Source organism: Myotis daubentonii, chromosome 11 (genome assembly GCF_963259705.1).
Source record: "Myotis daubentonii chromosome 11, mMyoDau2.1, whole genome shotgun sequence".
Taxonomy (NCBI): Eukaryota; Metazoa; Chordata; class Mammalia; order Chiroptera; family Vespertilionidae; genus Myotis; species Myotis daubentonii.
The window spans coordinates 43,974,242-43,998,239 of record NC_081850.1 but is presented as its reverse complement, the minus strand read 5'-3'; the positions used below and the strand labels follow the sequence as shown (position 1 = coordinate 43,998,239).

At 45.9% G+C, this 23,998-nt stretch overlaps 1 protein-coding gene and 2 long non-coding RNA genes across 7 annotated transcripts in view; 1 reads left to right on the top strand and 2 right to left on the bottom strand.

Moving 5' to 3' along the window:
* Positions 1 to 16,711, top strand: part of GNA14 (G protein subunit alpha 14) — a 143,031-nt gene extending 126,320 nt beyond the window's left edge. For both annotated transcript variants that reach the window (XM_059656969.1, XM_059656970.1), the window contains exons 3-7: positions 8,915 to 9,069; positions 11,298 to 11,426; positions 12,455 to 12,584; positions 14,724 to 14,877; positions 15,704 to 16,711. In XM_059656969.1, the coding sequence (XP_059512952.1) occupies positions 8,915 to 9,069; positions 11,298 to 11,426; positions 12,455 to 12,584; positions 14,724 to 14,877; positions 15,704 to 15,894 (759 nt within the window). In that variant the 3' untranslated portion in view covers positions 15,895 to 16,711. The remainder of the gene's footprint in view (positions 1 to 8,914; positions 9,070 to 11,297; positions 11,427 to 12,454; positions 12,585 to 14,723; positions 14,878 to 15,703) is intronic.
* LOC132212016 (uncharacterized) lies at positions 2,452 to 15,784 on the bottom strand. 4 transcript variants are annotated; one of them, XR_009447631.1, is made up of 5 exons: positions 15,111 to 15,707; positions 14,228 to 14,444; positions 9,924 to 12,610; positions 9,201 to 9,408; positions 2,452 to 2,800 (listed from the first exon to the last, which is right to left on the bottom strand). It is a non-coding gene; the product is annotated as an uncharacterized LOC132212016 (long non-coding RNA). The 4 variants fall into 4 exon arrangements; XR_009447632.1 differs by having other exon boundaries at positions 9,201 to 12,348; positions 12,436 to 12,610; XR_009447630.1 differs by having other exon boundaries at positions 9,201 to 12,610; positions 15,650 to 15,784.
* Positions 16,712 to 20,058: 3,347 nt separating the features above from the next.
* LOC132212017 (uncharacterized) lies at positions 20,059 to 23,682 on the bottom strand. Its single transcript, XR_009447633.1, has 3 exons — positions 23,134 to 23,682; positions 20,959 to 21,019; positions 20,059 to 20,277 (listed from the first exon to the last, which is right to left on the bottom strand). It is a non-coding gene; the product is annotated as an uncharacterized LOC132212017 (long non-coding RNA).
* Positions 23,683 to 23,998: the final 316 nt, after the last annotated feature.

The following is a 23,998-nucleotide window of genomic DNA, read 5'->3' as shown; positions in this document are numbered from 1 at the left end:
TGACTTTCACTGCCATGGAATCGACTGGGGTCTGAGCCTTAGACCTTCTGAGAAAGGAGGCCCAGCTGTCCCTGAAGTGCATGAGCTTGGCATGCAGGGAAAGCCACATCTCCTCTTTGGAAACTCATAATCAAATGAGCATATGAAAGGTTCTGTGCTCTGTTTGGGCGTTTCTACTTAATATTGTTCTATCTGTCGTGGTTCCAACGGGCTTATTCCTGCCGGTGTTTGCTCAGTCCAGTGCGTTCTCACTAAATGCTGCATTACTGAGGGAGTCCTGTGGTAGCTCCAGAGTTTATTTGCTGTCACGCATCTGTGTATTCTCACTGTAAGTGATCAGATGGTTTAAGAATTGGTCTGCACACTTACACCTTTTCATGAACTGATGTATCTTGATTTACTATATTTTACCCTTATTGACTAAATGTAAAGATTTTCATGTGTCATTTATTTATTTCTTCATTTATTCGTACCGGTGTGCCAGCTACCATTCTAGGTCCTTGGGGTTCATTGACAAAGAAAAGGGGCTAAGATCCCTGCCCCTCGTGGTGCATGTCTTACACACACACACACACACACACACACACACACACACACCCCTGCGAAGCCCTACAGTTAAAAAAAAAAAATACGTGGGGGACTGTTTCAGACCTTGTCCTAAATTTATTTGGACAGAGATGGTTTTTTCCGTCTGCTTACATTTGGTTGAGTCGTGTGCTATATAGCCTAGCACTCTGGGAAATTCGGCGGGGGCCTGGCTGGGCTGTGTGCTTCAGGGAAAACACCCATCAAAGTCTTTCAGGCAGGCAGTGGAGAGGTCCCTGATAAATCCTCTGCCAGGGTCTGGGGTGCAGATAACCTTCGTTGCCTCTTAAAAGGAAACTCAGATGCTTCGCTTGCCCCATGAACAGGTGACTTCGGGGACGCATGCGCCTGCGAGACTGTTGCTTGACAGGCAGGACCAGGACATTCCGAGGGTCCTGGGCAAACAGTGTTGCTGTCAGGTGTGCACTGGTGTGTTTCTGGATTGTCACCCTCTTCAGTCAGGCCCCGCGGATGACTTATGCCCCCCCCCCCCCGGGGCCCAGCATGACCTAGCAAGTAGTAAGCACACAACATGTCCTCTTAGGCCCCGGGGACTTGTGAGAAACCATGCCCAGTACCCGCCTCCTAGATGGGCTCAGCTGATGGCGTGATAGGGATTTTTGACCGGAAGTAGGTTAAATGTACAACTCTGAAATGCCTGAGGAGAGACTCGCTGTGCCAGTCCCAGCGGGTCTCCTTACTCCCCGGTTACCGCAGAGAGCCGCATGCAATTGCGTGGAAGAGTGGCTGAGTGCCGTGGTGGTCGGTGTATTGATTGGTTTGTTCCATCCGAGATGGAATGACGTGAGGTCCAGAGCCTTTGGGCTTACAGAGGAACTGGGGTGAGAAAGGGAAAGGAGGTGGGGTGATATCTCCTTTGGGCGGGGGGATGACGGTCTGAGATGCTGTCTTCCAGTTGTTTTGAGGTGAGATAAGACGCCGGAGAGAGATGGCTGACATATTAGTTGTGTTAGTGATTTTTAGGGCTGACCCAGAAGAGCCTTGACCCTGGGTCCCAGGAGCAGAAACAGCCCCTGGTCCTTTGAGGTTCTGTGCTGTGTGTTCCTTGTACTTGGATGGGGACAATCTCTTACACGACTCGGTATAATTCACTCATCCTTCTTCGGAACTTGCGATTGCAGCCCACTGCTCCGTCCGCTCCTCCCTCACCTGCCAGCGGGAATCAGGGCCCCAGGAAGTGGCAGGACACTTGATGGGGGGAGGGGTGTCTGGATAACTGTGTGGAGCAGAGTGCTCCCCACCCCCACCCTTGACTCATATTGGATCGAGGAGTGTGACACACCCTGTGTGTGTTGTTACGGCACTGACATTCTGGGGTTATTAGCTTATCCTCTCTAATAACAACACCGCGTTCGGGCTCAGATATGGATAAAGGCAAGAAACTAAAATCTAAGAAGAGCTCAGAGCTGTTCCCACCTACCTGGCGGACCATGGGTTTTGACTGGGGAGATGGGGGTGAGGAGCTGTGGTGCTCCCACTCCGGGAAGGTGTGTGTGTAGGAAGTGGTACTGCAATTAAAGTCTGAGAAACTGGGACCTGGGAAGGTAGGAACAGAGGGTGGGGAACCAGAAATGAGGAGACCAGAGATGAGTGGCTTTTTAAAACTTGTATATGAACCACACTAACCCTCACACCCCAGTCCAGTGATGGCGAACCTTTTGAGCTCGGCGCGTCAGCATTTTGAAAAACCCTAACTTAACTCTGATGCCGTGTCACATATAGAAATTTTTTGATATTTGCAACCATAGTAAAACAAAGATTTATATTTTTGATATTTTATATATTGAAATGCCATTTAACAAAGAAAAATCAACCAAAAAATGAGTTCGCGTGTCAGAGGTGTCATAGGTTCGCCATCACTGCCCTAGTTAGTGAGAAAGGCAGTCGGAGAGAAAGCTCTCACCCTGCAGTCCTGGGCAGCTGATGGTGTGTGTGGGGGAAAGGTAGCGGGTGCTTTCCCAGGGAGAATCTGGTGGAGCGCTGGGCTGCCCGCTGGGCTCTGGGTTCCAGCCAGAGGGGCTCTCTGGGCTGGACTGGGGCTGTCACCCCGGCAGCCACGGGCCACATGTGAAACCAGCAAGGCACCACTTCGTGTCCAGCTCCTTTCACCATCTCCCTGGGAATTCCAAGCCAAACACACATGTAGGACATCTGTTTTCCGTGTTCTTCCTTCGGAGCAGCAGAAGTGGTGGTTCTGTTTGAGACAGGAGAAGAGGAAAAGCCAGATATGAGCTCAGAGTTTGAGAAACCTGTCATGTTTCTGTTGTAGCTGCTGAAACTGCTCCTGTAATATTTACTCCTTTGTGGTTTTTCAATGAAATGAATGAGTTTCTCTTTTTTAGGCAATTTCTTTTTTTAAAAAATTTAACTTTGTTGAAAGTATTACAGATGTCCCCTTTTTATTCCACATGGACTCCCTCCTCCCTGCTTTCACCCCTCCCCGGGCCCTTACCACCCTTTTGTGTGTCATACATACATACATACATACATACATACAAGTTCTTTGGTTGATCTCTTCCCACTCATCCACACCCCCCACCTTCCCTCTGAGATTCAATAGTGTGTTCTATGCTTCCATGTTTCTGGATTTTTTAAATCAGTTTATTTTGTTCATTAGATTCTACATATGAGTGAAATCATATGATACTTGTCTTTCTGTGACTGGCTTACTTTGCGTAGCATAATAGCCTCCAGGCCCCTCCATGTTGTCTCAAAGGGTAAGAGATCCTTCTTTGTCACAGCCGCACAGTATTCCATGTCGTAAATGTACCAGAGCCTTTTTATCCACTCGTCTGCTGATGGGCACTTGGGCTGCTTCCAGATCTAAGCTATTGTCAATTGTGCTGCTACGAACATAGGAGTGCATAATTCTTTCTGGTGGGTGTTTGGGTTTCTTAGGATATATTCCTAGAAGTGGGATGGCTGGGTCAAATGGCAGTTCCATGTTTAGTTTTTTGAGGAAACTCCACAGTTTTCCGATTTCAATTCAATGTGCTCCTCTGGCCTAGGACTTCCCCATGAACTACAGACCATTTTACCCACCCATGTCCTGGACATCTATCTCCACTTAGATGTTGGTGGCCGCAGATTCCGCATGTCCCCTGCCCCAGTCACACTTTCCTAAACCTGATCCTCTTAAACTCTTCTCCCCGTCTTCCCAGTCTTAAATGGCACACACTGTTCCCAAATTTCTAAGGGGCCCTGCTTTTTAGGGGGGTGCCTTGTCAAGCTAGAACAGGCCCATCAAAATGCCCATGCTCCTGTCTGGGGAACTCTCCAGCCAAGCCAGAGGGAATGTGCGCACAACCCCGTGCTTTGTAACCACAGACATTGGTAACAGTGCATGGTAAATCCTCAACGTTGTAGCTAGGCTCTGCAACTTTAAGTGAAAGTACACGTCATAAAACAGGGCTTCCACCAGCTAAGTGATATAAACCAGAGTTCCTTCCTATGGCATCTCACCAACATTACAATAATATGTTTAACGAAACGGCATTATTTGAGGGCCTGTTGTACAAAAGTCATTCTTCTCCTATTTCAATACAATTTATTTAAAGAACAGGCCACTCTTTTCCTTGTTCATCTCTTCCCTTCATGGTAGTTACCCCTGCAATATTCTAAGAGTCTGGGCTATGGCCGTCTCTCTCTGTCCATCATCCTCATTATGACCTATGATTAAATAACATCTGGGTCAGGCCATTCTTATTCTATTATATTCTATTTACTTACTTACTTATTTATCTATTTTTTTGCCATAATCATACGGTGTATATTTCTATACTGAATAAAATCTAGCTCTGAAAAGCCTCTTGGTCAGAGTGGCAAAAATGACCTCTTTGACTGCCGAACCTTCCTGGTCAGTGGAAACTAAAGACAACTCAATGCACTGTGACCCTAGGCTGGGCAGAGAAATAACATTAATGGGACAATGGAAAAATTTTGAATAAGGTCTAAAGGTTAGATTACAGTATTGTATCTATATACTCTATGTTAATTTCCTGATTTTTATCATTATACTGTGGTTATACAAGCAAATCTTGTTTTTGTAGAAAAACACCACTGAAGTCTTTAAAGAGGCATTATGTCTGCAACTTTCCCTCATATATTCCAGGAAAAAAAGTATATGTGTGCACGTGTGTGCACACACACTTGGAGAGAAAGGGGGTGAATGGTAAAGCAAGGTAGTAAACCATTATTTGGGCAGTCTTTTTTTTGGAATATATTTTATTGATTTTTTACAGAGAGGAAGGCAGAGGGATAGAGAGTTAGAAACATTGATGAGAGAGAAACATCAATCAGCCGCCTCCTGCACACCCCCCACTGGGGATGCACCCGCAACCAAGGTACATGCCCTTGACCGGAATCGAACCTGGGACCCTTCAGTCCGCAGGCCGACGCTCTATCCACTGAGCCAAACCAGTCAGTATTTGGGCAAGCTTGAAAGGCATAGGTCATAGAGCAACTCTTGTACCATTTCCCCCACATTTTTTGCAAGCCAAATTATTTCAAAATCAGAAGTTTTTAAAAAATTATCTTGACAGGTAGGGGAGCTAACCAGGAGGAGATCTCCAAACTTGGAATACTTCTGGGCCCTCTGAGTCCAGTCCGACTGTTGGGTTTCTAAGGACACTGAGTTCTCCTCTTCCTTCCGGCCAGATTTCCCCTAAAGTCCTGTTACTCAGCAGACCAGACAGAATGTTTTCTTCTCCTGGCTGACCTCCTTGGTTACCTGAAAGCTCAGGTCTAGGTCTTTCCCAGATTCCATCCTGCAGCAGCCTCTGCGGAAGCCTGCGTTCCTCTTCGATATGTCACTGTGATGCACCTTTTCTCTACTGAAGAGTGAGATGCCGGGTTTATCCACTACACCATGCGTCAGTCAGGATAGAGTAGGTTATGCTGCAGTAATAAGCTGCCCTGAAGTTCAGTTTACTCGACACAATAAAAGGCGATTTATCACTCATGCTACCTATGCAGTCTGGTGTGCTAGGGGTTTTCTGCCCCTCCATTAGCCAGGCTTCCTGAGTGACTGAAGTTTGTTTCTAAAAGAGACGAATGTTGCTTACACTTACACTTGACAACCTTACATTGTGTGAGAAGAGGTAGATGTATTTGTAACATCCCTTTTATTCTCACAGTGCTGCCTCTTAGCAGTTAACAGAGTGAGAGACATTGGCCAAGAGCATTTCCTCCTCTGAGACTTTCCTGCCCTTTGGCTCCCGGTCCCCCAGCTCCCAACTGTGACCGGCAGAGGCTTCCGTCCTGCCCCAGCATCCTTCTGCTATTGTTACCTTGTGATTTTGCCTGTTGGATATATTTTTATGGACGCCACAAATGCTTATTGGACGCCTACATCGACAGAGGGCACCTGTCCTTTGTCAGACACTGTCTTAGGTTCTGGGAGACAAGGATCAATCGCACTTTGACTCTGCCCTTGTGGCATTTCCTGACTGGTCATGAAGAGAGAGAAGAAAACAGACACTTTAAATTTAGAGGGCAGAGCTAAGCACAGATACTGGACCTTTAGAGGGTGAGAAGAGACCACCTGATCCTTTTGGGGAGAGGGAGGTGGAGAGCGGAGGGAGGAAGTGGGAGACAGCCCTCTGCTCCATATAAACGCTGCCCAGGTTCTCCATTTGTCATTCTCTCTGGCTGAGAACAGGGCAGATGATGCTAATTGTGCCAGTGGGTGGAGTTAGAAGTAGTGGTTTCAGGGCCATCAATGTGATATGTTTGGCACACAAGAAATATTTACTAGGCATCCGCTGTAATACTAAGGTTAATTCTACTTACGTTTGGGTGATACTTTGTAAATCAGGTTCCCCTGAAAATCACTGGCTCCTTTTACAGATGAGGACACTGAGGCATATGACTTGTTGGGGTCCTTAAAGGTCCAACTGCACAACTTAGAACCAGGGTCCTGATTCCCCACCCGGCATGTTCCACTGCGCCATCCTGCTGTGACCTTGTTGGAGACCCTGCCTGCCCGAGCATCCCGCAGTCGAGCCGAGAGTTATTCCCGCTCCTGTGATGGATGTGGTGCCGTCATGTTGATTTCATCACAGCCTCGGTCGTGCCTGAGCAGGTGACTCTAGAGCTCCCTGTTCTCTGGCTTCCTGTTGGACTAGTAATGAGAATGAGCAATGCAAGATAAGAGCAACCTTTCCGGGGGTACCATATATACTCCAGGAGATCACAGCTGCCAAACAGATGCTCTGCTGACTCAGAGCTGCCAGTGAATAGCCAGCTCTGCGTGATGTAATTGCTGGGAGACTCTGCAGGATGGGAGAGTGAAGAAGGGGCCGGCTCCTGTCTCTCCTGGCAGAATTCTCTGGTCTGCTGCAACCTGCAGCCGAGGATGGGATGCTGAGTCTCCGGGACCAGCACGTGGACATGTGAGGGCAGGCCAACCTTCTTATCATTTTCATTTGCTGAAATTTGGAAAGATTTCTGGTTTTGTGCTAGCCTTCCATTGGTTAAATGAGATAATATATGTAGAACCCTTGGCACATGGTAAGTGGGCAATACATGGTAACTTCTGTAATAGTAATAATTGCAGTAATAATGAATTACTGAAATAACAGGGCAATAGCATTAGAGCAATGACTCTTTAATAATGATGGTAATTATATACATAATAACGGTATAGTAATCAGTGGCCTGGGGTGGGGGTTTTTGTCTGAGTGCTTTTCCCAGTGACACATGATAATAAAAAGCAGACTTGCCCTGGTGAAGTGGTTCAGTCGGTTGGAGCATCACCCATACACCAAAAGGTTGCAGGTTTGATTCCCAGTCAGGGCACATACCTAGGTCTTGGGTTTGATCCCTGGTTGGGGCATGTATAGGAGGCAACCAATCGATGTTTCTCTCTATCCCCGCACCCCTAAAATCAATAAAAACATCTTTGGATGAGAATTTTAAAAAAAGGCAGACTCCATCAGAACTCTCTTTACTTTCCACCTAGTTTTGCTATAAACCTAAAACTGCTCTGAAAAATAAGATCAATTAAAAAAATGTTTAAAGAGGAGGAAAAAGAGAGTAAATTGATGATAAGTTGGCGTTATTATTTTTCAGTTCTCAAAAGAATACACTCCTTTGTTGCTTCCACCCATTTCTTCCACCCCACCCTTGGTACATCACCAACAATGACAATGGTTATTTTTAAATTGGCTGTGCAGATATTCAAATAAGTAGCATGTTAAAGAGACAGTCAAGTTGTTAGTCCCATGATGCTCAGTTGGTCAGTGTTTCTCTATACGGAACTGGTATAACTGGCCTCCAAGTACTGCTGGGACTGAAAGCCAAAGGTGTTGGGTGTGTGGCTCCCTCCACTGAGTGAGACAGGCACATCAGCTCCCCTCACCGTGCGGCTGAGAGGCATGGCGACAAGAGGGCCCCTCAGAGGGCACCTACCCCACCCTAGCACCCAGGGAGATTGCCAGGGTCCAACCCCAGCAGGTCCAGGGGTCCCCAAAGGTGTGGACGGAGTCGGCGAAGAAGGAAGGACACGGAGACAGCGTTCAGTTGATCAGCAGCCTAGCCAGGATCTCTAGCCCGGATCTCCAGCCAAGTTCTGGTCTGGATCTCCAGAGAGGTTCTGCTTAGGATCTCCAGCCAGGTTCTGTCCAGGTTCTCCAGGCAGGTCCAGTCACCAGGTTCTAGTCAGGCTCTCCTGCCAATCTCCGCAGTCAGGTTCAGTCCAGGATCCCCTGCCATGCTCTCTCACCAGGCTCCGCCTCCAGGCTCCGAGGCCAGTCCCTGTCCAGGATCCTCCGGCATGCTCTCTCCAGCGAAGTTCTTCTGTCTCTCTTGGTCCTGTCTTCCAAGCCCTGTCTGAGTTCTGTCTCTTGCTGTCTTGTTCTGAGTTCTGAGTGTTTCTGTCTTGTTACAACTGTATTTATACCAGTTGATTCAATCCTATCAATCTCTATTACAAAGGTTAGGGCGTTTCTTATCTCCATTCCAGGGAGAAAAGATTATGTAGTTTAAGCATGATTGTTCGTAGTTAAAGGGATTAATTACCCGCCTGGCACTTAGTTGAGGGGTTTTATTCCCTCCCTAACTTCAGGGGAAAATCCCTACCTGGGGATTCAACCTTTCTCGGAGAGGTGACCTTGGTTAAAACACAGCGCCAAGAAGGTGAGCAAACATATTAAGAACCGTATGCCGTATATGCCAGGTCCCTTGAAACAGCAGGATGGACCGGCTCCCGGCAGGAGATGTCCCTGATCTACAAAGCAGGGCAAGCCTTGTGCCCAGTGGGTTGGCTTCCTTTCCTTTGCTTAATAAAAGTTCTCTTTCCCTTGAGTAGGAAAATGCCCAGCTAATCAGAGAAGTGGAAGTAGACAGGGTCTCTGCGCTCTCCGAGGACCAGGTGCAGGCCATCAAGCAGCTCTGGCTGGACCCAGGAATCCAGGAGTGTTACGACAGGAGGAGGGAGTACCAGCTCTCAGACTCTGCCAAATAGTGAGTACAGAGCCTCAGCAGGCTGCCCTGCGCTCTCAGGCAAGCATGCTCTATGTACCTCACAGAAGCTTCCCACCTAAAACCGTCAGTCTCCCCGTGGATCCCAGATTTCTCTCCTTGCCCATACCCACCTGTCCCAGCCATGTCCCGAGCCTCTGTCCTTTTCAATGAGGCGAAAGCAAATGTGGTGTTCCCTTGGCGGAACTGATCTCATTTGGGGTGCTGAAATGATCTTAGAGGAGGACTGCATCTGCTTCTGGCTTCTACTTTCCTCCTCTCCACACCTCTTTGCCTTCGGAATTCCTGATCAGTAGACCCAAGGTCCAATTACCCTAAAATCTAAAAATCAGAGTTTAGATCTCAATGCTATAGGCCGGCAGTGGCTGGTCATGTGCTGCCCTCTAGTGGGCAAGACCCAGGGAGGAAGTTCAATCTGGGAGCTCTTGGTTTATTAACAATTTGCAAAGGCCTACACACTATTTTTTTTTTTCCATAAAGCTCAAGTTTTAAATGTTATCTTTAGAGTAAAAAAATTACATAGGCCTGCATGTAAAGGGTCCCAGGGAGATGACCAAAATTTCATTTTCTTAAGAATTTCCTGAGGCAGTGCCTCAGCCAGACAAATCACTGGACAATCTGAATCTTAGTCCTTCAAGAGACGATTCCTGCAGCTCAGCTCTTTACCCCTTGGACCATATCACCTTCCATCTTCTGAGGGCTCCAAAGTCCTTTCCCCGAGACGTCCCCTTCCCTTCAGGTGCTGCCCTCGGATCTGGTGTGTGTGGGGGGGCGGCGGGGATCCACTCCCATCACCTGGACCAGGCAGTGAGCAGGAGAGGAAGCTGAAATCTTACCTTTGGGGTTGGTCCCAGGCTGAATGTTTAATCCATTAATCCAGGTTTGCACAATTGACCTGAGCTCAGGAACATTTATGTGGAAAGGAAATACAAGGAGTCCCACTAAGGTGTTGGAACTTCAGAAAAGAGGCAGAAGGAAGGGAGGCAGTTTCCCAAAGAGGAGGGCAGCCTGCGGGTGACAGCTGGGAGCCAGGGACAGCCTGGTCGGACATGGCGTCCCGGCATCTTCCTGGACAGAGCCTAGCATCACTTGCTGAGGCTCTTGATGTGGATCCATTTGGAAAAGACCTATTGGAGGCACCATAAAATTCAACGGACCCCTGAAATCTGGGGCAGCAAGTATGAGAAGAACATTGAAAGTGACTAGATTGGTGGACAGAGTTGCAGCAGACAATTGCCCCGCCTTTGGAACTGGGGAGACTAGAGACATCTATGCATTTTCTTAGACCAGGTCAGTGGTTGTCATCTGCTCTGCTGGTCACGTGATTATTTGGACAGGTATTCACTGCACAAAATGTGAGGTGTGCCTGCCACGGACCAGGCACTTTGGTGAGGGTGGCAGGTACAACCAGTGCTCTCTGATGTCAAGGAACATTACTTACACTTGTCTTGTTTCTGGTGGAACTAGACATGTGTAAGTAAAAAAACTACACATATGGAAGTCAGTGACGATTAGCCTTGGGGTCACTTATTGGGACACAGGGTAGTTTGCAGTAGGCTGCTGGGCTCGGAATCAACTCTGTCATTGACCAGGGCCTGAGTTAGTTGTTTTACTCAAAAAAATTTTTTTAAGCCTTAAAAAAGGCATTTTTAAGTGCCCTCTTATTTTACCTCAGAAAAATGATATACTGTAAGCTCAGGGATTTCATATATGGCAAAAATAATCCAAGACAAGTTTTGGTTTATTTTAGATGTTTAATTTCCCCATGTAACAGGAAAACCTTTCTCATTGTTATTTCAAACTTCCTGTTGGCCTGTTTTATGCTTTGTGTTTTCTTAAAAACTCTAGTTCACTCAGCAGAGTGCCAGAGAGCAGCATCCTCAGCCAATGTTCTTGGCTGAGGATGAGTGTGGGAGGGGAAGGGCCTTTGGAAGGCAGGGGGTTAAACTCTACTTCCTCTTCCTCCGGCCAGTGATGGGCTAGAACCAGTCGGAAGTGATGGAGTGATCGACAGGTTTCCCGAAGGCTCATGTGGGATCCTTTCCACATTCCTTCTGAAACAATTGCAGGACGGCTGGCTCTCAGAGTCATTGATGGACCCCAGGAATCTGAGTAGGGGTGGCTCTGAGCTGGGGTGACTTCCTGGAGTGGGATGAACACTTCTCCATTCTGTAAAATGAGTCTCAGCAACGTGTTCTCTGATATTGCAGTTACCTGACTGATATTGACCGGATCGCCTTGCCGTCATATGTGCCGACACAGCAAGATGTGCTTCGTGTTCGCGTGCCCACAACTGGCATCATCGAGTATCCGTTTGACCTGGAAAACATCATCTTTCGGTAAGAATGTCCCCCTGGTACAGTCCATTAAGAATTTGTGCAGGTTTGGAAGTCCCCCAAAGGGTTCTTATTTTTCAGGGCAATGGGCCCTCTCCATCACAGGGTTTTTAGAATTGTGGTTGGTGTCAAGTGCTAGATAGAGAGGAACCCACCTTTCTCTTCACCCTGGATGCTGCCCCTTCTTCCCTGGAAAGATATAAGTGCCCTCTGTCCCATTTGGGAAAGATGTCAGGGGTCAGGCAGGCCTTTGCACGTCTATAGAATAGCATGCACTTCTGGAGGGCGAGGGGCCCTGTCTAAAGGGATGGCTGCCGCACAGGGACGCCAGCCACTGGGGGACAAAATGCAGGCTCACTGTGACCAGATCCTCCAATTAGATAACAAATGTTCTAAGTGAAACAGCTGGTATTTTAAATGTTAACTCAAAAGCTCTTCAAAACACTACGTTGGCCAAAGAGAATACATCTATGTAGCAGAGGCCTGCCTGACCCCTGGATGTAGCATTCAAGCGTGGGATTGATCCTATGGCGACAAGGCCCTGCAATCTTTCCCATGTGCGACAGAGGGCACTTACACATCTTTACAGGGAAGAAGGGGCAGCATCCACCTAATGGAGAAAGGATTTGTGGATAAATCAGAGGCATGGAAACAGGAAGGAGCAAAGGCCTGGAGGAAGCTGAGTGGACCTGGAAGACTGGCTGCCGTTCTGCCCCTTTGGTGGCTGGTGCCTGGCCCTCCAGTGGGTAGAGCAATGCCCAGGGGAGGCCTGTGCTTTCTGCCTGGGCAATTGCAGCTTCTGAACCTGAGTGACCTCTGCACCTGCTTTCAGTAACGTCACTTACACTCCATCCTCCCCTGCTGGTTCCTCATTGTCGAAAGCAGTGGTGCTCAAACCTTTCAGTCTCAGGACCCTTTTTCACTCCTGAAGATGACAGAGGAAGCCAAGACGTATTGACTTCCATGGAATGAGCACGCCCTCCTACAGAGCCACGAACCCAGCCTTTGAGACCTGTGTTTCTGTTGGACAGGATGGTGGACGTGGGTGGCCAGCGATCCGAAAGGCGGAAGTGGATCCACTGCTTTGAGAGCGTCACCTCCATCATATTCTTGGTTGCGCTGAGTGAATACGACCAGGTCCTGGCTGAGTGTGACAATGAGGTATGCCAGGTGGGGAGTGTGGGGAGCTGTGGAAGACAGAGACCTATTTTTATAGTTTGCAAAAAGCCAGCTGGATCTGCCATTAGACTCTATGCCTGATGTTAAATTGTCTTGCTACTCAAAGTATAGTGTGTGGACTAGAAGCACGGGCATCACCTGGATGCTTGTTAGAAATGTAGACTGAATACATGAGAATTTGCATTTTAGCAAGGTTCCAGGTGATGCCCGTAAACACGTAAGTTTGAGGATCACTGACCTGGAAACCTGGTTCTTACACTTGGGTGCCACTGGAACTCCATGGGTACCTGACAGAGAAGCCTGGTGGATGGAGTGTGCGGCCTGAGCGTGGCATCTAATCGAATGTGCGCCAGCGGTGGAGCCTCTCAGCCCTGGCTGCACACTGAAAGCCCTCGGGGAGTTTTGAAAAAGTGCCATCCTTTGGACCCCACAGCAGAGGTTCCTATTTCTGGGTTGGAGTTGAGGTATCTTTTCCAAGTCCCCTAGGCATGCTCATGTGCAGTCAGAGTTGACCAATGCTACTTCTAGCAAACTTTACCTGAGAACAGGCATTCCACCTGCAGGGCCTCCCCTAGTCCCCAGCTAGGCTGGCTGTTTGGGGGCCTCCTGGAAGGCATGAGCTTGGGCAGCTGGGACTGACCCACCCCGCCAGATGTTCAGTGCCCTCCACGGGGTCCACTACGCTGCCTGGCCAGTGACACTGAACACCACAGGCACTTCTCTGTGAGGATGGGGCAGTTTCTGCAGGATACCCTTATCCTCCCGTCGTCTCCCCCCCTACCTCTTGACCCTGTCGAAAAATGCCTCTTGCTTCTAGGGCATGAAAGTAAATCAGTCAAGAGCTCTATCCAGGATTAGGTAATAACCATGAACAAATAATATCTTGTGTTTCTTGAAAGCAGAATTTTCTCTAAGGAGTACAGTTACATTAGCTAATTAGTGGACGATCAGCCCATTTACTAGTGTCATTGTGCAAACAAGAATAGAAGCTTTGGCTGCCACTTAGCTCTTCAGTGGAAAAATTTTTTTAAAAGGAAAGTCCGCGAGTTATCAATAGGAAAAATTAGCTCCAAATTTGTCTCAGGAAACGCAAAAGATTAGTCAGGTGGACAAGAACTTCAGCCTGATGTGCTAAAAAAAACTGAACATTTTCTCCTCTCTTAAAAAACACAGGTATTTGGAGAAAAACGAAGTGGTTGCCACTCTAGACTCTTCCCTCTGGTTGTAGACATGAGTTGCATCCTCTCATTGTGCTGTATAGGCATCATTGTTTTCATATGTTGTAGTTTCTTAGGGGTTATTATTGATAAGATCATAATAAATTTTAAGCTTTAAAAGCAAGAGGGATTTCCTGTCTGGCAACAAATTCCATATCTTAATCCCTCAAAATATATTGAACAGGACTATGAACCCATGTTTCTGAGAGTCGTGGGAAAACAGAAACTTATGGCACATCCCTCCCAAGTATTTCTATTGAGCACAAATTTAGATAAGATTTGTACATGCCCTGTCTGCTCTCCATAAATCAGGAAGTTACTATTTTACTGTCCTGCATAATTTCCACCAGGTCCTACTACTATCCAGGCTTGGGAAAGTATTTAAATGTTGTAAATAAGTATCCTCACCCATACATTAGAGACCCCGCTCCCCTTGCCAGCACACCAGTATCACCTGCATGGGACGTGTGCACACGTGCACTGGGCCCCTTCTCTCCGGCGTTGCTAAAGGTGGTAGCCCTGCTGAAGAGCCAGTCTTCCTCTCTTTGTCCCCCGACTTCTGCCACAAAGTGTGGAGGCTACACCCAATAGAATGGGTGTCCCAGGGCTGACGCTGTGAACAATCCTAATAATGACACATAAAACTTCTGTCAAATCCGAGCAAGAACCTTCCTTTTCCACGTTGCACAAAAGCCTTTCTGATACCTTACATGTTAATTTGTGCTAGAGTTGAGGGGTGATTAGAGAGGGTGGGGATGGGGGTGTTCACCAGCTCTGGCAAGGACAGTGACCCCCAGACTCCAGCTGGGTGAGGGGGAAGAGGGATAGAACCAGTGATGTGACATGTGTTCCAAGTACTGCTTTTCTTTCTCGTTAACCCTAAGTGCCTCTTTCTCTCCCTTAGAACCGCATGGAAGAGAGCAAAGCCTTATTTAAAACCATTATCACCTACCCCTGGTTTTTGAACTCATCCGTGATTTTGTTCTTAAACAAGAAGGATCTTCTGGAAGAGAAAATCATGTACTCTCATCTAATTAGCTATTTCCCAGAATACACAGGTAGGTCTCCACCTTGCTGACATTAGTCCAGAGTTCTGATGGCTCCCAGGGACTAGATGGTCTGCCTCTAATGGACTTCCTCACCGTTCCCACCTCTACACATGCTAGCCCTTTGCTAACTCCAGTTTGTTCCCCAGCTCAGGCAAGTCCTCCAACCCTCACCCCATCCCCAGCAGGTGCACCTCCCTCTCTCCCCAGTTGGCTCCTGATGGCAGAGACTATGCCTGACTTACCATTGACTGCACTCCCAGTTGGTCAGAGCACCTGGCACTTCTTATGAGTAGGTTAAAGTGTGGCAGCTCCTTTGCAGACACAGGGTGGACACTAGGTTCCTCGTCTACATGATCAATACAAGGCAGGGGAGTTCGTGACCCACTGCTAATAATTTTTGGTACCGTAGGTCTCAAATATTACTAAGTCTGACATTGATATTTAGAGGAGCAGTGTTTTAGAACTCTCCTTTTTCCTTGTACTGTGTTGGCCATGGAGTATAGCACCCACGAGCTTTAAAATAAGACATGGATGCCTAACAATGTTAGTTCCCATATTCTCCCTCTTCCCTCTCCTAGCTTACTGCTGAGTTAGTAAGAGTGATCTCTCTTCAAAAGGGGTCCAAGTCAGAAAGCTAACTTGGGACACTGTGCTTCAACACATTGCCTCAAATACAAGTTTTAGGTACCAGGGAAACTATTTCCTAGAACTAAGATAGCTTAAGGAAAGATCCCAAATAAGAACAAGAGGACACTGGAATTAATTGGGGGGGGGGGGGTACCTGGTGGTGAGTGGCATCTTTCTTCTTTATCCCTCTAACTGTGCTTGGAACCAGGACCGAAGCAAGACGTCAAAGCCGCCAGAGACTTTATCCTGAAGCTCTATCAGGACCAGAACCCTGACAAGGAGAAGGTCATCTACTCCCACTTCACGTGCGCCACGGACACGGAGAACATCCGCTTTGTCTTCGCTGCCGTCAAGGACACCATCCTCCAGCTGAACCTGAGGGAGTTCAACCTCGTCTAAATGCTGCTGCCCACACCTCGCCAACCAGAGACGGGATTCACCAGCCCCTTGCTTTCCTTCTGAGAGCTTCTGACATGCGCCATCCCAGCCCCCTGGGCAGTACCGCACCAAGTCCGCCCTGCAGGCCACAGGGACAGAGATGGGCCACGGAGCTTGTAAGACATTTGAATTTAGCAAAACTTTTTCAAAGTCTTGATTCCAAAATTGTTTTTATATTTCGACTTGTTAAGATTTTGTGTAGTGATTGAATTTGAGGTTTTATAGAATTTTTTAAAAAGCCAGCATAATTTACTGTTTTTTTAAAGAAATAAATTTAAGTGTGTTTGTTAATTTAGAGATCATGCCTTGAAACCACTAGAATTAATTTGCATAACTTTGTTTAAAAAGATAAGTTTTAAGCTTTTTTATTATAGCTTGTAATTTTGAGACCATTTTAAATTGTTTTTCTCTCTTTATGCTGAAACATGTGATGCTTTTAACATGCCACCAAAGATTTTTTAAAACGGTTATTTTTTGTGTGCTAACTTTTTAAGTCAAATTAATGACTATGTTGGTATCTAATTTGGTTTTCCACATTTGGATCACCATGAAGCCAAAGCTGACATAAGGTAAATGGGCTCCACATAGCACCTATGTTATCCTGGTGAAAAGTGTATATGACCAGGCCTTATAAACTTATGAAATGGCTAAAAGCCCCAACTGTTTAACCAATGTAATGTAACCCTGCCAGAGGTCTGATGGCCATCACAGATGTGCTGTCTGCACCACGTGGGCCGTGCCTTTCTGGGGAGGCTAAGAATACACCATTCTGCCATTAGCATTGTACGCTGTGTTTCTTTGAGCTCATGGTTCTGCTCCTAAAAAGAAAAATGCTGTCACCTAACAGTTAACTACTCAGAAACTTCCTACATGTCCTTGTGGACAAGGAAATGTAATTTTGCCCCTACCTTCTTGGTTTTGGGCTGGGACCTGTTCCTATAATAGGAGAGAGATTAGCAGGAGAAAAGATTAATACATGCCTGCCTCCTGTAACCATGGGAGACACCCAGGGAAACTGAGTCACTCCCTGAAAATAGCCCAAACCATCGTTGGTGGGTGGGAAAGGCCTGTTACCATGAAAAGCACAGTAAAAGGGGTAGGGATGCTTTGCAGATTTAAGTTGGTGCCTTCTATGAGTTTCATCTACTGTAGAGTCGTCCTCTTCCAGGTATGGAGAGGGAGACACCCTGACACATGGGCATTTCTCTTACAAATGTCAATTTCCTCTATGAAAGGGTCCGTACTTCTACATTTCACAGTTTTCCTATGTCTCCTATTTCTTAAAAATAATCAGATAAAAAAAAACCCCTTATGCCAAAGCGGCATATTCTGGGTGTGCACTCTGCTCCCCTGCAGTCTTACCTCTGACCCTTCACAGGAAACCAACAGTCTAGAGGCTGGGATGATGAATAGCTGGGTTGTGTCCTTGGGTGGGTCTCTTAATCTTGAGAAGAGGTCCGTTCAGTTAAATGGCTGTGTCTCATTTCAGGAGGCAGTGTTGCAGGTGGGCTCCCGAAGTGAGGCCTATAGGGTGGGAGCACTCAAGGTATTTAATAAAACGTGTTTCTGTGGAAACAAAGGGTAATAGTTGGAGCAATTATAAACGCATTCTGAGCCAGTCATAAGGTCTTTAGATGAAGCATCTTTTCAGTTTGAATGTCTCTGATGCCACCGGGTGTTCTGTCAACTTTCTGAGTGGCCCACACAACAGGCACAGGGAGTGTCCAAACAGGAGTCATTGGCATGATTTCTAGGAATTTCATAAAATTTGTTCTTAATAGAGTGGGGGGAAAAATTGGAAATGCTAATTTGTAGAGTTGTAGCCAGATTACCTGAGGAAACTAGAACTCAGGATCCAGCCTAGTTTACAGGTAGAAAACGAAACCGCAGTTAGCAGGACTAGAATCAGACATCCCAAGATGCGTTAGTTTCTACTGAAGCATGATTTTTCTCTCCATAATCATTATCCCCATGTTTACCAAAGATAATTACAGTACACTAATTTGTTTGCAAAATAAATCTAGTCTTAATAAACTTGGTCTGATGGTTTACATAAGTGCAACAAGAATAGTGATTGACCAGATATAGGCATTTAAAAATCTGCTTTGCTGGAACTTTTCATAAGGAATCGCAGATAGGACTTTTTAAAATCCTCTCAAGGCTAGGAAGCCAAAGTCTTGGCCTCAAACTTCACCTTCAATAACCTATACTATGCCTGGGTTATTTCCTCTCTTATCAAGGTCCCCAATATATCCTGATGCTCCTGCACCTTCCAGGAAGTGACCATCCTTTCTTACCCGATAAGGCTGACAGCAGCCCTATAAGCAAGGTGCCAGGAAGCTTTTCCAACGGGCTTTATTGAAACTCCTCAACACTGCCTGGTCATGCATGATTCTTTGCACATTTTCAAATGTGACATTCTAGTCAAAGCCTTGGTACTAAAAACAATGTTTCCAATTGTGTCCTTTTACAAGGAGAACAGATTCTTGTTTAACTTGTGCAAAAACCTCTGTGTTTATGAAAACAAGAATACCTACTCAGAATTTCCAAATTCTGGGGGAATCAGGGAAATGAGTAATTGTTTCATCTTGTTCACAAAGGTGTACTTACCAAATTGCTGTAAGTCATAGATAGTTTAGCAGAAAAGAAAAGTTTCTTTAAACCTGAAGAAACATTAAAAAAGTTATAAAAATTATAGTCATCCTTATTCTTTCATTCAGTCCTAGATAATAAATGTGTTGATCTTGATATTTTATGAGAAGTTTTGTGAATCCACTTTTTCCTTAGAATTTTCTTGGTTAATTCTTACCCAGTTCAGTGGTATGATCTGAAAGTTATCAGAAACCTGTCCTTTTCAGAGTCCTTTCCATGAATCTCCCTGAAGAAGAAACACTTATGCAAAAGCAAAACAATACTTTCTATAGATGGCAAAAGATTTAAAAATGGTCATAGTTAAAGAGCTGAGGACATTTGGTTGTTTCTGTGAAATACATTTTATGAAAATACCTAGAGTTACAAGTGATAACATTATACTAGGGCATATCAGATTTCCAGGAACTTCATACAATTTCTGGAACACATTAATAACATGTTTCCCTACAAATATAACTTAAAATATTTTTGCATTACTTATGTACCAATTCTGCCCATGTTATACAACAAAAGCCTAATTAGTATCTTTTTTTATTTTTTCAAGGAGAGAGTAATCTGAGATGTTCTAGGGATCCTTTGATATGTTCCAAGTTCAAAGTACAAAAAACTTAATATAGAATTTGATTTTTCAGTTTTTCCCCAAATATCAGAAGTTTTGGATACTTGACAGTAGGATCATAGACCATTATGAAACAACTAGAGGCCCAGTGCATGAAATTCGTGCACTGGTGTGGTCTCTAGGCCTGGCTGGTGATTGAAGTGCAAGCATCTGGCATGGAAGGGCAGGTCCCAGCTGACCTCTGGGCCCTGGGCAGCACCTGGGCTCCCAGGCCCCTGCGTGCCCCCCTCAGCCTGAGTCACGGTGCCCGAGTCCCCATGTGGAGATGTGGTGAGCGAGCGCGGCCCAACTCCGCGAGCCAGGGAATAGTGTGGGCCTCTGGGCCACCCAGCAGTGCTGCACGGAAGCCGGTGGGCAGTACGCTCTCTCCTGGTTTGCCTCACAGACCGACTTCTGCATGAGCCCACAGGGAGCCCAACTGGTCCCAGCGGCTGCGGCCCAGCTCACCAGGAAGAGGCCACGCGGGTGCAGGGCAGGCTCTTTGTAGGCTCCCGGTACCTGAGCGTCGGGATTACCCCGGCACACAAGCCCTGGCATTCAGGGGGAGGGTAGTAGGGGAAGTAAGAGTGAGGTGGGCAGACACCCCGCATTCTCACCACACCTCTGTCCCTGTAAACCCCGCCTCCAGGTAGCTGGTGAGATGTCACAACCCCTCGCTCGGGCACCATGGGAAGTTGGTCACTGCCACCCACCCCAGTTCCCCATCCCAGTCCGGGGCCCAGCCCCGATCAGGCGATCAGGGCCTGCTGGCCATTGCTGCTGGTTGCCACCTGCAGGGCAATTGATCGAGGCTGGGCCCCCCCCACCCGGCTCCCTCAGTACCTGGGAGTTGAGTGGTGGCCCGGCCCCCTGCTGCCACTGCTGCTGGTTGCCGTCCGTGGGGCAATCAGGCCCCCACTCATACCTGCCTTGGCCTGGCACCGCCCACTCACCTGATCCACCATCCCACCTCAGTCCCGATCTCGTCAGGGCCCATCAGGGCTGGCAGTGCCTCCAGCGCTGCATCCCGAAGCCTGCCTTGTTCCGCGCTGCCCCCTAGTGGTTAGTGCACGTCATAGCAAGCTATCAAACTCCTGGTGGAGAGGACAATTTGCATTTTAGGCTTTTGTTATATAGGATACTTAATTACCTATTTAACCAAAGTGACAATAAAATATTTTAAAGGCAAATACAGAAAGTTACACAGTTGTGAGCAAAACTTAGCTCTTATTATTGAGAAGACTTGGTTTTCTTAAGTAATCAAAAACCGGGTGATAAAGATAACATGAAGCACACAATCTATACTAATAAAAGGGTAATATGCTAATTAGACCGGTCGACTGGCCATCTTCCGGACGTCTGACTTCCTTCTGGACAAAGCCATGGTGGTGGGTGCCGAGGCAGAGGCAGTTAGGGGCAATCAGTCTGGCAGGGAAGAGCAGTTAGGGGCGACCAGGCTGGCAGGGGAGGGCAGTTGGGGACGACCAGGCCAGCAGGGGAGGGCAGTTGGGGACGACCAGGCCAGCAGGGGAGGGCAGTTGGGGGCATTAGGCAGGCAGTCAGGTGAGTGGTTAGGAGCCAGTGGTCCTGGATGTCTGACTGACCAGCAGTTGGACATCCCCTGAGGGCCCTGGATTGGAGAGGGTGCAGGCCGGGCTGAGGGACACCCCCCCCCCCAGGGACACCCCCCCCCCAGTCCAATGCACGAATTTCGTGTGCCGGGCTTCTAGTTATTTTAGTAAAACACAAAATCTTTGCTTTCTTAGGCAAATTACCTAAAAGTGGAAAACCCTTCACAATCTTTTATCAGGAGCAGACCAATAGTCCAAGACAATCCTGTGAGCAGATGGAAGAAAATAAAGTTTCAGTTTTACATTAAGTACACTACTAATATTAAAGCTTATCTTTAAACCCTTATAATAAATTAATCCCACTTTAGCTACCTTAATAACACAAGGTTCCCTCTCTCACTTCCAAACTTTCTATAATCCATTATTTTGTCCTTTATCCTCCTCTTTGCAATTTTGATACAGCTGGTTGTACTTCAGGAAAAATTACTCTCGTTCCCTTAACAAAAATTCATCTCTGTACCTGGTACATTTTTTAACCAAAAACACATCTTACTTTCCATGCATACAGAGATGTTGCCCTTACTCATTCTACAGTTTTAATTACATATAATAATTATAATTCCCAACCTTTGAAATCTTAATTTCTATTGAAAACCAAGAAGTTAGCAATTTTGAACTGCTACACACCATTATGTAAATTGGCAAATTTCTTAGCATTTCCTAATTTCTTGAAGCATATGCTTCTTCGTAGTACAATTTTCAATGTGGCACAAGACATGTTTACTCACAGACCCAGAAATGTTTAGTTTCTTTGTAATAAGAAGCCAAGAGTAGATGAAACTATATTCAGTAATTCATGTTTTAGTACTTTATCTTATTTGAAAGTGATCTACATATTGAATGAATTTCCATCATTTAACATAGCAAAATTTTAAGGGTTCAAGTTACCAAACAGATTTGGAAGCTATTTTTAAGTAGACATGTGTTTTGAAACTTTCTAATTATTTAAAGTTCATTGCACTTACATCTATTTAATTCACTTGGTCTTAAAAATCATATTTAGATTATTCCTGAAAATTTCTAGTTTTTTTTTCTTCAGATGAAAAGGAAATTTGTATTTCAAAGAGTTGGCTCTTAGGTCCTAAAGAAGATGGGGGTAGAAAATTTACATCTCAAAACCACAAAGAAAGTATCCAGTTTTCTCTAAGGAGTTTTGGTGTTATTTCCTATTTGACTAATAAACATTGGTGGAATAAAAGTTGTATGTCTGCATTATATCCAATTCTGAGAGATCTGAACACATGCTCATTTGATTTAAACCAACTTAATTTATAGAATATTTCCCCAGATAATTATATTAGAAACTGTTTGGGTTTGTTTCCATATTTCTGAGAGTCTAGAAATACTTATTTCATATAAGTGCACATTTTTAAGCCAAATGAATAGAACTATTTTACAAATTAATTTTGCCATACCATCTGGAGGTAGAAAAATATGACACATTGACAATATACATATATAGACGTACATAAATGTATAGACAGACACACACAGAGACCTTATTGCTACTGTTACAAAATTTTAACCATAAATCAGGTGTATTTCCAAGTATTAGGTATCTAGCATTATTACCCTTTAATTTTTTCCTCTTCTTAAGGGCAGGACAATTCTGTTAGCAGTGACCCAATCTTTTACAATGTCTACAAACATTGGTTTCTACCAGTCCCTGAACATTGCCTTCCAGCTGATCCATTTCCTGATGATTTGTAGGAGGGTCTGGGAGACATTCCGGTCCTCTGTTTCCTCTGTGAGGGTGTTTCCCTAGGAGCTGCCTGGCTTGTCTGCTACCTACAGTATAATCATGGGTGGGATGAACACCCCTGAGCATCCCATCAAGGCTCCTGTGAGTGGGCTTGTGAATGGCCACTGATCTCTCTCTATTCTAAATCTTGTAGGATCTTCTGAAAGTGTAATTTCATCTTGTTATGAAAGTCCCTAAAGTTGGATGCCATATCCTTTCATGTCCTATTTTCAATTTGTTCATTTCATAGGTACAAATGTTTAGAAAGCAAGCTCTCTAAAACATTAGAATTTTAACTATAGAAGTTTCTTCAATTTAAAGGATCCATTGCCTAGCCATTGATAAATAGGATCTTTGATGGTATATTAATTTCAACAGCAACTCAAACCATTAAGCCTTTTTATGACTTAACCATGGACACAAGAGGCATTCCTAAAGAGGTTGCAAAAGATGCAGTCCTCACAAAATCCAAAAGTTCACTCCCAGAGACAAAAAGGGCCATTGTGGACCGGGACCCCATAAGACGTTGTAAACTCTCCTGAGAGCTGGCACTGTGGGACCAAGAGGATGCTGCTTACCATGTTGTGTGTCTGATTCCCAGCCTATTCGGTTGGCTGCTAGAGACAAGCCCATACTGGCATCTTCCGGCTGGTGGAGGCCACAGAGTATTCTTGAACTGGTCAAAAGGCCAAGTTCTTAAGACATAGATTAAGACAGGAGGAAAACCTCATCTGGCCTATGGTTTTCCTCCTTATGACAAACAACACAAATGACAGAGATAACAGAAAACATCTCTGGGAGGGGAGAGATCAATAGAAAACGAGCGTATAATAAAATCTTTACCAACATCTATACCCAAGGGACTAGTTCATACAAATATTGTTTCCTGCTTACCTAAATGATGGGAAGGAACGGGCAGATGATTTTTCCCGTCCTCTCTCCATGGGGCAGTACAGAGATTCGGGAGAGCAGACTTCTTATCCTGGGCTGCTTCTGCCAGTGTTCCAGGGTCCTGTCTGCAGGCTCCAGAGCAAAAGTGGCGTCTCAGCAGGTCCCCTCATGAGTTGCCAAACTGTATGTGAGGAAAAATGATTCCCCCCCTACCCTTTTAGGTCTTGACTGAGACCCCATCCCTGCCTAATAAAAGATTAACAGGAAAAAAACAGAAGTTTAATAATGTACCCCTGTGCTATATATAGGTTGATCTACCTATAACTCCTTTATACATGAGAGATACCTGGGAAAATTAACTCCCCGAAAATGGCCCAAGCCATCTCCTTACTTTCTTCAGCTAAAGACACAAGAAAGATATTGGCCGGGGGATGGTGGAGGCTGTGGGGGCAGGGGGGAGACCAGTTAAGGGAGGTTACTGGGAAAAGCACAGTAAACAAGGGTGAGGTTGTTACGCGGATTTAAGTTGGAGCCTTCTCCACTGGTAAGAGT